This window comes from Podarcis liolepis, assembly GCF_965112155.1.
Source record: "Podarcis liolepis genome assembly, chromosome: 5".
Lineage (NCBI taxonomy): Eukaryota > Metazoa > Chordata > Lepidosauria > Squamata > Lacertidae > Podarcis > Podarcis liolepis.
The window spans coordinates 6899518-6917930 of NC_139556.1; the positions used below are offsets into that span (position 1 = coordinate 6899518).

The window sequence follows — 18413 nt, forward strand, 5'->3', positions numbered from 1 at the left end:
CATTTTTCTTGCCATGTTTTTCGCATTAAAGAATGCAATGCACTCTTACTTACCACGTAAACAACTTATTGTTTTTAATCATTTTCTATCAGCTAGAGAGTCATAAAACTAATCTGAATGTCTTCCTTTCTTTGCCAGACTTTTCCACTCAACCACCACCCTCACAAACATACAAACATTATTACTCAAAGTTTTGTTTTGGTCTAGATTGTTTAAAATATCTTATGTTGCTATTTACCATTTTCCAAAAGAATGACAACAACTGAGTTACTTTTCGGGGGGGGGGGACTTGAATAACTGAAAATATTTGTTGGCAATGCTACAACAAAGCAGGAATAATAACACTGAAAAGTCACTTAAAATGTTTACCTTTATAGGAGAGTTTAAGTCTTGGGACATTTTGTTTAGATGTTACGGACAATGGCAAGAGTATCATTCCCAAGCAGAACATCATACGAAGATGTTGGGTTTTGAGAGATATTGTTCCAATCATTTCTCTGGATTTTTTTCTTGCACTTCTCATTTCTTTCAACAATCCAAAAGAAATCTGTAAAGAAAAATAAAATGTCATTGTCTTTGGTAAAGTAAGATTTGTTTTCTTTCATTTTTAAATGAAGGATGGCTAAAAGCATTCTTCTCAACGGAAAATATTTTATGATATACTCGAAAAAAATTCAGATGGACACAAAGGAGCCAGACATGCTTGCTCATGGGTAGGCATACTAAGACCCAGGGGCTGGATCCGGCCCAATCGCCTTCTAAATCCTGCCCACAGATGGTCCGGGAATCAGTGTGTTTTTAGTGTGTTTTTACATGAGTAGAATGTGTGCTTTTATTTAAAATGAATCTCTGGGTTATTTGTGGGGCATAGGAATTCATTTATTATTTTTTCCAAAATATAGTCTGCCCCCCCACAAGGTGTGAGGGACAGTGGTGAAAAAGTTTGCTGACCCCTGGGCTTGCTGAAGCAGATTGTTCATTGGAGTCCCTGGGATATTTCCCCCCGCTCTAAACAGCAGGCTGGGGTTGGGGTCTGAGCTACCCGCTCCCCACAATCCCAGTCTGGATTCTGCCCATCAGCCTCCCCATGTCTGTGATGTATTTTAGACATCCCATTCAGGTAAATGCTGGCTGCATCACTGATGTCATCTCTAGCTTAGTCCTAAGGTTGCCGTCCCAGGCTTACCCTCAGATGGGGGCTGGGAAGGAAATAAACTTCACTGAACACTATTATTAGTATTATTATTTATTAAATTTGTATCCCACCCTTCATCCAAAGATTACAAGGCAGTTCACAACATAAAACTACAAAGTGGGAACACAAAATACATAATACAGTGGTACCTTGGTACTTAAACAGCTTGGCTCCCGAACAAATTGGCTCCCAAATGCTGCAAACCCGGAAGTAAATGTTCTGGTTTGTGAACATTTTTTGGAAGCCAAACATCCAACGTTTGGCTGCTCCTGCAGCCAACTGGAAGCCGTGCCTTGGTTTTTGAATGGTTTCGGGAGTCGAATGGACTCCCAGAACGGATTATATTCGAGAGCCAAGGTACCAATGTAAAAAATAAACAAAGCAAGCCAATTCCACCACCCCTAACACATTTAGAAGGACATAGTCAGTCAGTCAAAGGTCTGGTTAAAGAGGAATGTTTTCGCCTGCTGCCTAAAGATGTATAATGAAGGTGCCAGGAAAACCTTCTTTGGGAGAGCATTCCTCAAAGGGGAACCACCACAGAAAAGGCCTGTTCTCGTGGAGGAAACACATGAAGAATGATGGTCGCAGGGTCCCAGTTGGTTCATATGGGGAGTGACGTACAGTGGTACCTCAGGTTAAGTACTTATTTCGTTCCAGAGGTCCGTACTTAACCTGAAACTGTTCTTACCCTGAAGCACCACTTTAGCTAATGGGGCCTCCTGCTGCTGCCGCACCGCCGGAGCCCAATTTCTGTACTTATCCTGAAGCAAAGTTCTTAACCTGAAGCACTATTTCAGGGTTAGCGGCATGTGTAACCTGAAGCGTATGTAACCTGAAGTGTATGTAACCCGAGGTACCACTGTACACAGTTCCTTACCTCAATGCCTATGGCCAAACCTTCACATAAAGTCATGGCCTTATTTGATCCCAAACCAATATGTTGCGTGCTGTCTAGTTATATGCCCCTTAGGGAACAGGGTGGTTACGGGGCCTCTACACGCAAGTGGAAAAAGGTCCGCATGCAATCCTTTCCTAACCCTTTTTTTTATTTCAATTCTTTTCAGATGATGCTTCTGAAACGGGATAGAAGGTCTCCCCTCCCAGAATGAGGGCAGGGGCGGGCCACCTAGAAACAGGGGAAAGTTTCAGGGGGAGAGATGCAGCCTCCAAAACTGCTGGCAGAAGTTGCAGAGCAGCAGGAATCTCTCTGATGATTCTGAATAGAGCAAGTTCTCCCCTACCTGTGCCTCTTTCTCAAGCTGGAGAATTCCAACCAGGGATTCCAAGAGGTTTGTGTTCTTTCAGTCCCCTTTGAGCGCCAGCAAAAAAAAAATAGCGCCCACAAATCCTTACATTAGTTGCACGTCTGCAGCTGCAGGTGCCAGGAGGGGTTGCCAAAGAGATGCCTGCAAAGGGCTGGAGAACTTGTGAATGGAGTGGGGGGGGCGGTGTTTAAGCTTAAAAGTTCAGCAAGGCCTTCCATCAGGAACTGCACATGTTCCAGTACATAACTGATAGTATGTGCATTTTTGTCATTTGAATACTCATCGATTAATGGCTCATCCCATTCAGCCAGACATGCAAGTTGCTTAGGCATTTTCAGAAGTCCCCCCCCCCAACACATGTTCTCTGTTGTGCACACAACCAGCCCCCACAAGTTCGGCAAATGTTTGGCATGCACCTGTGCAAGAGGTGAACACGGTATTTCTCCTTCTATGTGTTCAGCAAACATCATAGAATCATAGAATCATAGAGTTGGAAGAGACCACAAGGGCCATCGAGTCCAACCCCCTGCAAAGCAGGAAACACCATCAGAGCACTCCTGACATATGGTTGTCAAGCCTCTGCTTAAAGACCTCCAAAGTAGGAGACTCCACCACACTCCTTGGAAGCAAATTCCACTGTTGAACAGCTCTTACTGTCAGGAAGTTCTTCCTAATGTTCAGGTGGAATCTTCTTTCTTGTAGTTTGGATCCATTGCTCCGTGTCCGCTTCTCTGGAGCAGCAGAAAACAACCTTTCTCCCTCCTCTATGTGACATCCTTTTATATATTTGAACATGGCTATCATATCACCCCTTAACCTTCTCTTCTCCAGGCTAAACATGCCCAGCTCCCTTAGCCGTTCCTCATAAGGCATCGTTTCCAGGCCTTTGACCATTTTGGTTGCCCTCCTCTGGACACGTTCCAGTTTGTCAGTGTCCTTCTTGAACTGTGGTGCCCAGAACTGGACACAGTACTCCAGGTGAGGTCTGACCAGAGCAGAATACAGTGGCACTATTACTTCCCTTGATCTAGATGCTATACTCCTATTGATGCAGCCCAGAATTGCATTGGCTTTTTTAGCTGCCGTGTCACACTGTTGGCTCATGTCAAGCGGGCACACTTCTGAAGCAGACTGTTTTCTCCATGGAAAACCATTGTCCTTGAGCTGACCCTGAGCAATAGGAACGTTTCATGGATAGCAATTAGCCAGTGATGGGTATTTGCACATGCAAGCTACCATATGATGCTGCAGCCCAACCAATGATGGCATTGCTTTTGTATCCAGCCCACCTACTTTACGGGTCCTTTTGGCCATCTGCACAAAATCCCTTAGACAGAACCACTCAGTCAAGAAATCTCCCCACCCCCTGGCAATGGGCGACTGTGAAGATATGCAGGACAGGAAGGAAAGGGGGAAATGAGCTTGAGATGAGCACATCTCGGCAGGCTCAGCTGAGCAAGAGCCTTTGAACAGGAGGAAGAGGAAGTACCTTAAAGTACATGAGAAAATGTGAACCAGCAAATAAATAAATAAATAAATAAATAAATCCAAAGATGCACTTGCCTGCTTTCGGCAAATGCTGAAAATAGCTACAGAATGAACATTTCTTCCTCTGTTGAGCAATTTTTGTTTACTGAAGACATTTGTCCTTTGTGTGCATCTCCCTTTTGTCTATTTATTTAAAAATACAATCTCCTTAGAACACAACACACTAGGCCTCCTTTATACACAAGGCAGCTGCTCAGCAACATCGGGGCCAACTGAGTCTCCCTCTTTATTCATTGAGGACTTGGCTGCTGCTGGAGTTGGATCCCCATCAGATTCCAATTTGTTGCTCCATCTCCTAAAAGCAGAAGGGAGACCTCGAGAGCTTCTCTTAAGAGACTGGTGGTTGTTTTGTCAATGGGACATCATTGACCCATGGCCCAATGCCCATGGGACATCAAGCCATAGGAAATTCTTGCTCCCTCCATTGTCTTTTTAAAAAAAATATATATTTATTAACTTTTCAAAAATTATACAAAAAAGACAAAAATACAAAAATTAAAAACACATATAATTTCATTCACTTATTTTCTTTTAACTTATTTCTCGGACCTCCTCATACCTCCCCTTTTTGTATTCCAATTCAAATTATTCATTCAGCAAATCCTCACCCTTAATTTCACTTAATTTTACACCTTTCTTTCTCCCCCCCCAATTATCTTAATCATTACAGCTGATAACCACTTAGATACTATCCAACATCAATCTAACATTCACTAATTTTATAGTATTTCCCAAGAAAGTCCTTAAATTTCTTCCAATCTTCTTCCGTCGTCTGCTGCTCCCTCCATTGTCAAGGGTTAGTGAGATCCATGCTCTGAGACGGAGCAAAAAAGAGCCACTGTTTTCTGTACGGACCAACTCATTCCTTATCGCTAGTCTTGGCATTGCCATTGTAGAAGGGAAGAAGATGGGGGGGGGCTAGAATCAGTCAGTTAACTCTATGTGCTATTGGCCCTGGCTCCACCGACTCTTGGGCTCCCTGCTTTCTGCTCCACCAATCCCAGGGAGCACCAGTCTCCACTGGAGCAGCAGCAGCAGGAAGGAGCAGGTCTTGGGAAAGTCCGGAGCAGCCTTTGACTAAGTCAGGTTCCCCACCTGACTTAGAAGGCAAGGTTTAGTCAGTCCCTTTAAATCAGACATTTCAAACATATTCAAGCTGCCCATGACTCCTATCACAGCCAAATCACCTTCAAGGCTAGTGTGTTCCCCATAACAGGCAAAGGGGCTAACTCTGCCATGCATTCTCGCATGCCACAGCAAAGTACTTACAGGTTTACAGTGGTGCCTCGCAAGACGAAAAGAATCCGTTCTGTGATTCTCTTCATCTAGCGGTTTTTTCGTCTTGCGAAGCAAGCCCATTAACGGATTAGCGGATTAGCGCTATTAGCGGCTTTTAGCAGCTTATCGGCTTATCGGATCAGCTGATAAGCGGCTTAGTGGCTTAGAAAAAGGGGGGAAAGGGGAAAAAACGCGCAGGAACTCGCAAGACATTTTCGTCTTGCGAAGCAAGCCCATAGGAGATTCGTTTTGCAAAGCACCTCCAAAACAGAAAACTCTTTCGTCTAGCGAGTTTTCCGTCTTGCGAGGCATTCGTCTTGTGGGGCACCACTGTATTCTGATCACACAATATTCTTTGTTGCCGTATGGAAATGCGGAAAAATTCCAGTTTTAGTGTCAAAGAGTGCAATCCTATGCATGCCTATCTGGAAATAAGGCACTTGTGCTTACTTCCGAGAAGACATAAGCCCATTTATTTCAATGGCTTTACACCGAGTGTGACTATCGCTGGATATCACCTGTTAAGTCGTGGGTTGACATAGCAGCCGGCACAGCGATTTCTTCAAGTAGCTCTTTATTATGGTAAGCTGGAATAGAACTGAACTACGAACAGCTCAGCCGGCCTGTATTTATAGGCAGCCGGCTGTCAACATTGTAACCACAACCGCCCAGAGTTCCCGCCTAAAATAACTGCCGCGGACCTGAGTGAAAACTATCTACAGACCTGAGTGAAAACTATATACAGTATCCCCCTGTTGGCCCAGGGTGAAACTACACTACATAACACCCCTCCCCACCGAGATAAGGCGTTAGTTACAATCGTAATGGTTTCCTTATATACAGCACTACGCGTAATGGTTCAATTAAGCACAAAAGCATATCGGTTACATTTCCCATACTTAGACCAACAGTGATACCTGTCCAACAACATAGTCCTTTAAATAAGTTGGGCGCTTGGAAACTCTGCCAGACCGCCGGGGACTGGTAGCCAAGTCCGGAGGGCCACACAGTTCTCGCTGAGGCTGTGGTGCGACCCTAGGTGGCGTTGGAACCAACTCCCCTGGATCCGCTGCTGTGGGTGGAGCCTCCGCAAGTGGAGTGGTCAGAGTCTGTTCTGAAACGGCTTGGTTCGGCTCCACGCTGGCAGTTTTCGAGGGATGTGTAGGTGGGGCCTCGCCATCTGTACGTGTCTCTTCTGGAGCCGCAAGCGCAGTTGGGGGCACCTCGGTAGTGTCCAAGTCCCCAACCCTGCGCCTAAGCTGGTCTATGTGCCGTCGCCACAAGCGTCCGTCTTCGAGTGCCACCTGGTACGAGCGAGGTCCAGTGACTCCCACTACTGTGGCTGGCACCCAAGGGATGTCCCCCACATAGTTCCGGGCAAAGACCTGGTTTCCTGGGACAAATGACCGTGGTGCGTTGGCACAGCCTGGGGGTTCAGCCACGGCAAAGTCTGGGTGTAGCCGGTCGAGCGGTGACCTGAGGCGGCGGCCCATAAGCAGTTCAGCAGGACTCCTCCCTGTGGCCGCATGAGGGGTGATGTGTTGCACGAACAAGTATTCGGCGACCCGCTCATGCCAGTCTCCCCGGTCCAGGCGCGCCAGTGCCTCTTTTGTCGAGCGCACCATTCTTTCCGCTTGCCCGTTGCTGGATGGATGAAAGGGTGCCGTTAGGGCATGGCGGATGCCCAGTCCCAAAAGATACCGCTCAAACGTGCCTGACGTGAAACTGCGGTCCGTTGTCAGAGACAAGGACATCAGGACACCCATGCGTTGCAAACAGGCCTCGCAGCACCCGGATGACAGCTTCGGTAGTGGTGGAGGGCATCAGGGCGACCTCCAGCCATTTGGAATAGGCGTCCACCACTACCATAAAAGTCCGGCCGTGAAAGGGGCCAGCCAGATCGATGTGCACCCTCGACCAGGGTGTCTTTGGCGTCTCCCAGGTGTGTCCCTTAGCTGCCGGTGGTGCAGGCCTCGACTCCTGGCACGCTTGACAGGCAGACACCCAGGCAGTGATGGCATCGTCCATATTAGGCCACCAGACGTAACACCGAGCCAACGCCTTCATTTTGACAATTCCCGGGTGGCCAACGTGCAGAGCCTCCAGGACGCGCTGACGGAGTCCCTGGGGAATCACGACGCGGTCTCCCCACAGCAGGCAGCCGCGATGAGCTGAGAGTTCATGTTGTCTGGTTGCGAAGGGCTGGAACTCCGATGCAAACGGCCCTTGTGGCCACCCCCTCCACACCCAGTTGAGCACCCGGCTGATGGTGCGATCCTGGGCAGATGCGGAGGCCACAGTGGCAGCCGATACAGGCGCTGCCGGAAGATCCTCAATCAGAAGGAGCGATGAAGCTGGAGCCGGGTCTTCCACAAATGCTGGAAGAGGGCAACGGCTGAGGGCGTCGGCATGGCCCATCGATTTCCCCGGGCGATGGATGAGCCGGTAGTGGTAGGCAGCCAGGAAAACAGTCCATCGCAGCATGCGTGGTGAGAGGACCGGTGGAGTTGGACGATCACCGGCAAGGAGGCCCAGGAGTGGCTTGTGGTCAGTGATGAGGTCAAAAGTCCTGCCATAGAGGTATTCATGGAACCTCTTCACTCCAGCCACAAGTGCCAATGCCTCCTTGTCGAGCTGGCTGTAATTCCGTTCCGTCGGAGATAGTGTCCTGGAAAAGTAGGCGAGCGGTGCTTCTCTTCCATCTGGAAAACGGTGACTAAGGACAGCACCGATGCCAAAAGGTGAGGCGTCGCAGGCAAGGACCAGCGGCCTGGATTCACTGTACTGTACCAGCACACTGTCTGAAGAAAGGAGAGCCTTGACCGCGTTGAAGGCCGCCGTCTCCCGATGACCCCAGGCCCAAGGCGTCTTAGTGCTAAGGAGTCGGTGAAGAGGCTCAGCCACTGTGGCTTTGTGGGGCAGGAACATGTTATAAAAGTTCAGCAGCCCCAGGAATGCCTGCAACTCCGTTTTGTTCTTTGGGGTGGGGGCCTGCTGGATAGCGCGGATCTTGGATGTGGTTGGATGAAGACCGGAGGCATCGATAAGATAGCCCAGGAACTCTACCTGTGGAACGGCGATCTGGCACTTCTCCCTCTTTACCTTGAGCCCGGCCTCCTGGAACCTGGTCAGCACGGCACGGAGGCGCTCGAACAGCTGCTGGTGTGAGTCTGCAGACACCAAGACGTCATCAAAATATGGTACCACGCCCGGAAGCCCTTGCAGGAGACGCTCCATAAGGCTTTGGAAGATGCCAGGAGCCACACTCACCCCGAACTGCAACCGGCGGCAACGGAATGCCCCCCGGTGGGTGACGATTGTCTGGGCTTCAGCAGTGGCATCATCGACTGGCAGTTGTTGATAGGCTTGGGCAAGGTCCAGCTTAGCGAAGACCTTACCCTCACCCAGGGAATGCAGCAGGTGTTGGACAACAGGAACCGGATAAGCATGCTGCTGAAGTGCCTTGTTGATCGTGCACTTGTAGTCAGCGCAGATTCTCACCGACCCATCTGGCTTGACAGGCGTGACGATGGGGGTTTCCCACTTTGCGTGGTCAACCGGCTCCAAAACTCCTTGGGCGATCAGTTTGTCCAGTTGTTCGTCCACCTTAGTCTTGAGGGCAAAGGGAACCCGGCGTGGCTTTAGCTTGATGGGGGCGACTTGTGGATCAAGGCTAAAGGAGATGGGCGTACCTGTATATTGACCCAAGCTGCCGTCAAAAACCTCGGCAAAGTCTTTGACCAGACCCTCAGTCTCTGCGTTAGAGATGCAGTTGATGCCGGTGACTTCCAGGCCGAGGGCATCAAACCAGTCTAGCCCTAGGAGGCTTGGCCGCTGACCTTCGACCACCACCAACCGGAGCAGGCCCGAAAAATCCTTGAAGGCGATCCGGAACCGGCCAACGCCTACCACGGGAATGTCGTTTCCCTGGTAGTCTCTCAGGTGTACGCGGTGAGAGTCGAGTTGCCTTTTGGACACTCTGGGTACCAGTCTTTTGATGGTGCTCCATGACACGATGGACAGGGCAGACCCGGTGTCGATCTCCATGTCACATGGAGCTCCTTCAATGAGCACCGTGACGTTCAGCTTGCGTCGCGTAGGCGAGTCGGTTTGGCCAATCGTGGTTCCAGACGGGCAGCGGCAGTTGGTGAGAGCGAAACAACTTTCCTTGGCAGACTGGAGTGAAGACTTGGACTTGCGAGTCGATGACGGGGGGGTGTCAGACGGAGCCGATCGGCAGACCTTAGCGATGTGGCCCCTTCTGGAACACTTCCTACAGATGGCGTCTCTGAATCGACACTTGGCACGGGAATGGTTGCCTCCGCAGCCAGCACATTCCGGTTGGCCCTTGGACTTCTGTTGGAACTTCCTGCGCTCCCGCTTTGTCTGGTGCACGTCATCGTCTTCACTGGAGGATGCCTCCTCACTGCTGGCCTCTTCATGATGCACCTGAACTGGCTCCCTAGCAAGACGCGGGCTGCTGGACTTGCGGATCTCCTGGGCGGAGCGTTCAGCAGCTTCTGAGGCCACAGCCTCCTCAATGGCTTTCTGTAGCGTGAGGTCTGGCTTGGCTAGGAGGCGCCGTTGCAGATGGATGTCCCGGACCCCGCAGACGATTCGATCCATCAGGGCATCGTCTAAGTCTCGGAACTCACAGTGCATTGCAGCCTGTCGCAGGGCGGTGGTGTAGTTGTTGATTGACTCCCCCTCTGCCTGGTTCCGGTGGTAGAACGCATGGCGGGCAGCAATCTTGGACGGCTTTGGTGCGTAGTGGTTGCTGAGCTTCTCTTGGATCGTGTCCCATGGTGTTGCCTGGACTGCTTCAGGCGCAACCAACGCTCGGGCCGTCTCAAACACTTCAGGCCCACAGAGGCTGAGGAATAGGCCCCGCTTCCGATCCTTTGATACTGCTGTCAGCTCGTTGGCTTGGAGGTAGCAGTCGAACCGAGCGAGGTAGGAGTCCCATGATTCAGAGGCTGGCGCAAACGGCGGTAGAGGCACAAGTGAAGCCATGATTCCGATGCCGGCGTGAAGGGCGATGGATGGAACACAGTGCTCTAGCCAGAACAGTCAGCTCTGAACTGGTTCTGCCCAGTGATTTCGCTCAGTGATTTCGCTCTGTGATTCAGCTCAGTGATTCAGCTCAGTTCAGAGGCTGGCCGCATCTGGCTGTGCTCTGATGTCCATCCATCCCATCCTCGTCGCCAGTGTTAAGTCGTGGGTTGACATAGCAGCCGGCACAGCGATTTCTTCAAGTAGCTCTTTATTATGGTAAGCTGGAATAGAACTGAACTACGAACAGCTCAGCCGGCCTGTATTTATAGGCAGCCGGCTGTCAACATTGTAACCACAACCGCCCAGAGTTCCCGCCTAAAATAACTGCCGCGGACCTGAGTGAAAACTATCTACAGACCTGAGTGAAAACTATATACAGTATCCCCCTGTTGGCCCAGGGTGAAACTACACTACATAACATCACCCATAGGATTGGGGCTGTCTTTGGTGTGGAATGGTCACTTCCATTCAACTCCTCTTCACAGCCATGTTAATGGAGACATCACCCTTGCTACTATGTTGCAGAAACAGCACACACCCCAATCTCTGATAAAGAGCCATACTACATAGTTTCACATTTGCCCTGCTTCATGTCTTGACAGATATCTGAAAAAGAAACTGTTCATTTCCGCAACAGCAGTCAGATTTACAGGGTGATCATCGGCATGTTGCGAAGCCCACCGTGTTCAGTGGGACCTACTCCCTAGTAAACACAGTGCACAACCATATCAAGTCCCACTGAAGTCAATGTCTTTGGCATCAGTGAGTAAGTTTAGGACTACAGCCTTCAAAGACCAACTTAGTTAACATCAATAACTCCAATGATACCACAAAACTGTGGGGCTGGAGCCAATTGATGGATAGTTAATTTATTCCAGGCTCCCACAGCAGCCAATAGGAGTCAGTGTAACTATATGAGACTTCATAGGCCACTCTGTTCAATCTGATATCCAAATGCAACTTATAGCACTTGGGGAAGGTTTTGCGGTTTAGCCGCAGAGTCTTAACGCAAAAGGGTTGTGACTCACCCATAAATTCAGCCTGTCAGCCTTGACTGACATAATATCCATGTTATTATTCTTAAACTACATTAACTGAATCCAGAGAGAGTTTTAAAGGAGCCATTAACGAGACGGTTCCAGGAACAACGTTGAGTATGCGTGTATAGAAAGACGTATCAGGTGCAGTGCACTGCAGTGGGATTTGTTTAAGAATAAAAAAGTTGAACATGATGTGCTAACAATGGAATGTCAACCTGCCTTTTCATTGCAAGGCTTAAGTTGATGATTGTGAAATAACCTTTAGAGTTATCACATTGCTTATTGTAATACTGCGTGCCTGAGGGCTGGGAGTTCAATATCAGGTAAAATTGAGGTCATACCCTTTGGTCTCTACCAAGCACTGTGATGAATAAAATCACAGCAATCACTGCTATCCTCAGTTATTGTTACCAACAGCAGTTATTTTCTATCTTGGGACTGTAGCATAATGGTAGAGTGAACTCTAGCATCTCCAGGTTTAGCAAATGATGATGGGAAAGAGCTGTAAAACCCTGGACTTTCTGTGATGTCTACTTTAGGCTTTTGTCAAGGTGGGCTTTGTGCTGCATTTTGGATCTTTTATTATTAATGGAATTGGCTGTGCCTTCTCCCTGCTTCCATTGATTTAAAAATGGGACACTATCAGGAGAACTTCTCCAGTGGATTGTGTCCAATATAAAAAGCTATTCACTGTGGCTTATGCCCAAAGGCAGGTGTTAACAGGAGCTTGGAAGAGAGATGGATACGTCATTCTCAAGGGCCAGGCAGGTTTCCATAGGGGAGGGAGGGGGAGAATATCAGTTGAACAAAGCACTTAAAAAGCACTTATCAAGGGTCAAGCTAACCTCAAAGATATTTGGTAGAAAAGTCACTGATCCCAAAGGTGAGATCTAAGGAAAAGAAATGCATACCATGATGGCTTTTACTGGACTACCATCAACAAGAACCTGAAAGTTGCCTCCAGAAAGAAAGAAAAATTCAGTCCAACGCCAACTTGTTCTTGTGCTACAGCTTAAGCCCGTCTTAACTACATACTGAATGCAAATGTTAAGAGGAAATCTCAGCTTGGGGAAAGGCTCATTAGTTTCAGAAACAGAGAAGATGCTCAAGCAGTAACTTCAGGACAAATGCAAGAACAGAATCACCGACATCTGAAATAGAGAGAAAGCAGTGTATCAGACTGTTTCCAGTCCAGGTAAAAGATGGGCTCTGCAGCATTTTCCATCTTGCTGGAATCAATCACAGGTCAGTTCTGTCTGCTCCATCCCTTTGCATGCCGTGTTTTCTTTGCATTTTGTGGACATTTTCACTTCCTAATGCCTTCATTAGCAAATTATACCCAGTCACCCTAATGCATAACCTTTGAGCAGAGGCATAGCTATTTCATTCAGTACCCGGAGTGGTGGGGGTGGGGTGACCCACCCACGGGGCAGAGCAACCTGCCCACAAGGCCGCTGCCCCGATCCTCGCATGGGCAGTGCCACCGCCATGATCTGCAATGGGGCCGCCGCTCGCTGTAGGCTTCGGAGTCACGGGCGGGCTGGGGGTGGAATGTCACCCCGTCAGGATGGCACCCGGAGCACACCACACCTGTCTTGCTCTGCCTCTGCTTTGCAGAGAGCAGGAGAGGTAGAATGCAACCTTGCTGCCCCTCCTTGATCACTCTGCCTCAGGGGCAGCATCTCATGCAGGCTGATCCCTATTGTACATCCACCCAGCCAATGTCCCCAAAAATCAGGCTTAGAAGAGGCTGAGCGCAGAGCCAAGCATGACATGGCTTCAGTGGCCAGCTCCCTCTCCTCCTCCTGCTGCTGTGGAGGTTGGAAGCAGCCCCCCGTTGGTGGCAGAGAGGAGGAGGAGGAGGAGGCACCAGCCACTGAAGCTGCACTGCCACCGTGTTCAGCTCCGGTCAGCCCCCACGATCACCCTTGCAAGCTGGCACCTCTACTCTGCAGCTTTCGATACCATCCTCCTGGATTGGGAACTGAGGAGGTGTGTCACAGTGGTTCTGGTTCTACCTAGAATCATAGAATCATAGAGTTGGAAGAGACCACAAGGGCCATCGAGTCCAACCCCCTGCCAAGCAGGAAACACCATCAGAGCACTCCTGACATATGGTTGTCAAGCCTCTGCTTAAAGACCTCCAAAGAAGGAGACTCCACCACACTCCTTGGCAGCAAATTTCACTGTCAAACAGCTCTTACTGTCAGGAAGTTCTTCCTAATGTTTAGGTGGAATCTTCTTTCTTGTAGTTTGGATCCATTGCTCCGTGTCCGCTTCTCTGGAGCAGCAGAAAACAACCTTTCTCCCTCCTCTATGTGACATCCTTTTATATATTTGAACATGGCTATCATATCACCCCTTAACCTCCTCTTCTCCAGGCTAAACATGCCCAGCTCCCTTAGCCGTTCCTCATAAGGCATCGTTTCCTGGCCTTTGACCATTGGTACCTATGGGACCCAATTGAGAGAGGGTGCTTTATTGGTGCCGGGCAGTTATGCTATGGACTGAAACTGGGCAATTTTATCTTGAGTGTTATTTAATGCCTATATGAAGTTGCTGCGACTGCTCCTTATGAGTTTGGGGGCAAGTCACCACCAATATGCCAATGACGCTCAGCTCTGTTTCACCATAACATCAGGAGCCTTGGACTGGTGCCTGGATGCAGTGGTGAGTTGGAGGAAGGAAAATGAGCTGAGCTTGGATCTTTACAAGACAGGTGCTGTGGACGAGTGGTTCCTGTGTTCAAAAAATCGAGTAATTGCTTGCTCTGGGCAGGGTTGCCCTCTCCGTGAAGAAGCAGGTTCATTATATGGGATGTTTCTGGGTCAACTTTTGTCCCTTGGGGGGCTAGAAGCGCCTTTTGCCACCCACCCTTGGGGTGGCAGCTGCTACCATTTCTTAACTGGGAGACCTCAATTGTTCACGCACTGGTGACTTCAAGACTGAATTACTGCGTTGCACCCTGTGAGGAGCTTCCCTTGAGCTTGACCCAGAAACTGTTGTTAGTGTAACATAGTGCTGCAACATGGCTCCTGGCAGGAGTGACATCTGTCAGCATGCAGCATGCTCAGAGATGTGGAGTGGCTGTCAATTCGTTACTGTGCCAAGTTCAAGGAAGTAAAAAAAGGTAAAGGTAAAGGACCCCTGACAGTTAAGTCCAGTCATGGATGACTCTGGAGTTGTGGTGCTCATCTTGCTTTACGGGCCAAGGGAGCCGGCATTTGTCTGCAGACAGTTTTTCTGGGTCATGCGGCCAGCATGAGTTAGCCACTTATGGCGCAACGGAACACTGAAAGCAGAACAGCGCATGGAAACACTGTTTCCCTTCCCGCCGGAGCGGTACCTATTTATCTACTTGCACTTGGGGGGGTGCTTTTGAACTGCTAGGTTGGCAGGAGCTGGGACCGAGCAACAAAAGCTTACCCCGTCACGGGGATTCAAACCACCGACATTCTGATCAGTAAGCCCAAGAGGCTCAGTGATTTAGACCACAGCGCCACCCGCGTCCCCCAAGGTACTACTATTAGTATATAAAGTCCTTAGTGGCTTAGATATCTAGATGTTTTAATCCTTTTTTTGCTGTTAATTTTAATTATCTTGAAATGTTTTTAATTGTTTTTAAATGATATCGTTGATAATTGTAATACTTCTTCTAAACCACGTAGAGGTTTCACTACCATCAAATGGTAAATAAATTTTATTAGATATACACTTTTAAATTCATCCGCCAGTAAGATGTGCATTTTATATGCATCTCTTATGTTAAGCACATATTTTTGTGCAAACATTTCGTGCACTGAAATTTCAGAGCAAAATTCCTAAAAGTGAACATTCCACCTGGGATGTGTTCTGATCTTCGAGCAAGTTTGGGAGTACCAAACTGGGCCAGTCTGCTGTGAGAGGCAAACCAAATCAGTGGCGTAGCGTGGGGGGTGCCAGGGGTGCCGGCCGCACCGGGCGCAACATTGGGGGGGGGCGCGTTTGGCCGGCCCTTCGCAAGACAAAAGTCCATAGGGAAATCTCCGGGACAGTGGGGAAGCGCAGCGCATCTTCCCCACTGTCCTCGGACCTCCTCCGAAGCCTGGTGGTGGGGCGGAGAGACCTCCTCCTGCCGCCAGGCTTCGGAAGGATGCTACGAAGCCTGGTGGTGGGGCGGAGAGACCTTCTCCCCGCACCAGCCTTCGGATGGCTGTCCTGAAGACTTGTGGTGGGAGCAGTGGCGTAGCGTGGGGGGTGCAGGGGGCCCTGCCGCACCTGGCGCAACATCTGGGGGGCGCGCGGAAGAGACTCGAGTGCTAAAATCCACGGGTTAGGGGGCACAAATTACTTGCCTTGCCCCGGGTGCTGAGAACCCATGCTACGCCACTGAACCAAATGAATTCCTCCCCCAAGCCTAGTCCAAAGCTCACAGTTCCCAGCAGACAGGTCTTCTGAAGCTTGCACCAGCTTTTCCAACTCATCTCTTGGACCATAAGCCAAGTTAACACACACTGAAGGATTGATCAAAGCCTTGCTTTGGTCTGCGTCTCCAGTTCCTAAGAGATCATCTTGGACTCGGTTGATAAGAGCTGCGCTTGAAATGCTTAGGGCCCAGAATGTCTGCTTATATCCACAAGAACCTCTTAGCTCTTCTGTATCAGGATAGCCCTCCTTGAGTTGCTTGTGTGCAATTCTACTGTGACAAAGTAGACCACAGAAGGGACAACTCTTATCTCTCTAGCAGGGAGGAAGGGTGGTGGAGTTTGATCATAGCCAGCGAAAGAGAAAGAAATGTGGTTTGGCTAGCAAAAAGGAAGAGGAATATGGGAGGGGAGACGACTGCATAACTGCTCTTGCTTTGGTAAACTGATGCTACATTGAATATTAGCACTTGCTGCCTGGACCTCTGCCTGCGGTACATAAACGATTCTTGCAGGAACACCCAGTTCTCCAGTATTCTCTCCTCGCAAGGGAACTAACCTTGTAAAAAGAACAAAAAACACCTTCCCTTGAAACTTATTCCCCACTTGGGAAGGTGGGGTGAGCGAAACATCCCTGTTCTTACCATGTCATCACCACTGTATACGTCTCTTAGCTCCTAATACTAGGAGGTGCTATTGAGAAAGAAGTGCGTTCAGCTAATAGGAATGCTTTCAGAGACGTTCTGCTTTCTCCAACTAGGTTTTGGATTCGCATTTTTATAGTCAGTTGACGCAATCCAGAAAAAGCTCTCAGGCCTCAGCCCCGTCAGTTCCAGTGGAATGTGTTGCACACACATAACGGACTTTTGCTGGATTTTGCCCAGAGGGTAAGAGGAGAATACATGCAGGAAAAGTGCAGAGCGCGGTACCCATTTCTATGTGCACTCAAACATATTCCCAACTGGGATTAATTCCACACACACACACCCCTACAAAATGTGCCTGGATTTTACAGAAATAGAATTTGCGAGTCAAAATGCTTATGCAGCACTTAGAATTGATTATCTTATGCAGAGCAAGTAATTCAATTTCATCACAGCCTAAAGATATGGGTTTCAATGGGCTTTTGCTGTCGTCATTTCATCAACGCATCACACTCAGTTCTCATTTGTCTAGGCTGATATTGGGGGGAAAGTAGCTTAAGATAACCCAGAGTGGGCTACATGCAAAGAAAAAGAAGGAAGATTGAGCTCTTAGGACCTCTCCCTTTCCCCGTGAATACAGCACTACATTTGCCCTTCTGCATTGATTCTTGCCATACCTGACCCAGAGCAGAACTGAGTTACAAATTGGCTAAAGAAGAACAAAACGCTTAATGGAATACAACCCATGAGGTACTGCAGGATGACTGTGAAGACCTAGTCCAGGAATACTCATGCTTACGTGTAACTGTAGATGCTCCAGAAAAGAACTGTACTTCACCTTGAAAGGTAGGCTGTGTGTCTGCTTTCTGGATGTGCTTATAGTTTTTGGTCCAGATCTGTGCATGTATCACCTTCCCTGGATTGGGGGCGGGAACCATAGAAGCAGAATCCTAGGGGCTGAGTTCCCTTCACACACCCCTAAAATATTTGAGGGGTGCGCCGTCCCCAAACTTGATGGGTATTGCCATTCAAATGGTGGGTGCATGCCACATCATGTGATCCATTAGGCAGGGTGGGGCCTACTCTCCCCCCAAAAAAATAATAATAATATTATATTCAAGTTGGCAGTCCTGGGTGGAACTGTTCATTGATCAAGCACTGAAGGAAAAACCTGTATTGATTGCATTAGGAGTTGTGTTACCATCTCAGTTTGCAATGATTTTAGTATGTGGCGAAGAACCCTAAGGACTACGTAGTGTAAGAATAATTATCCTAGGCATTTTATCTGTAGCAGGAACCCCCCACCCCAATCATTCAGTTTGTACAAACTTCACACACTCACACTCACACACTACATATGCCACACTTCTGTTATAAATTCATAGAAAAATCAACCATACATCGGATTTGCACTGTTCCATTTTTGTTTTACTCCATATGACAAGGACTATCAAAGGGGGGTGGCTTGGTTCTGGTCAGCCATAATCCCTTCACCATCCCAGCACATCCACAGGAGCCCTGCCCAGTTGCTATGCCAACCCTGATCGTCCTAGACAGAAGACCATCAAGATCACAAAGAACTTGCATATGGGAGTGGATTCAGCATGGACTGAAACAAAGGACAATGATCAGATCTTCCCTCTGGGGGCAGGAAACTGCCAAATCCCCTTTGTCTCCTGGAAGTGACTCATGGGGAGGGGGAAAGGAGGAACCAGCCAGGTGACAGGACACTCAGGTTACCACCACAACTCTTCCCTCAACCCCTCCTTTCTGTAATGTATGCATGATGTCAACCCCTTCTGTAATGTATGCATGATGTCAACCCCTCCTTTCTGTAATGTATGCATGATGTTTCTGGGGGTGGGCTTGACCTAGAGGATGGGAATTTCAAAAGTTTTTATAAGGTCTTGCACACCATCTTTCTGGGTCTTTCCTCTCTCTTGCAAGTGAGGGGAACACCCTGTTGCAACAGTTCAATAAAG

The 18413-nt window shown here is 48.7% G+C and overlaps 1 protein-coding gene across 1 annotated transcript in view; it reads right to left on the reverse strand.

The window, feature by feature from the left end:
• Positions 1 to 18413, reverse strand: part of SEMA3D (semaphorin 3D) — a 189873-nt gene that overhangs the window by 125345 nt on the left and 46115 nt on the right. The window contains exon 2 of the mRNA XM_083503352.1: positions 370 to 547. Within this exon, the coding sequence (XP_083359478.1) occupies positions 370 to 523 (154 nt within the window). The 5' untranslated portion in view covers positions 524 to 547. The remainder of the gene's footprint in view (positions 1 to 369; positions 548 to 18413) is intronic.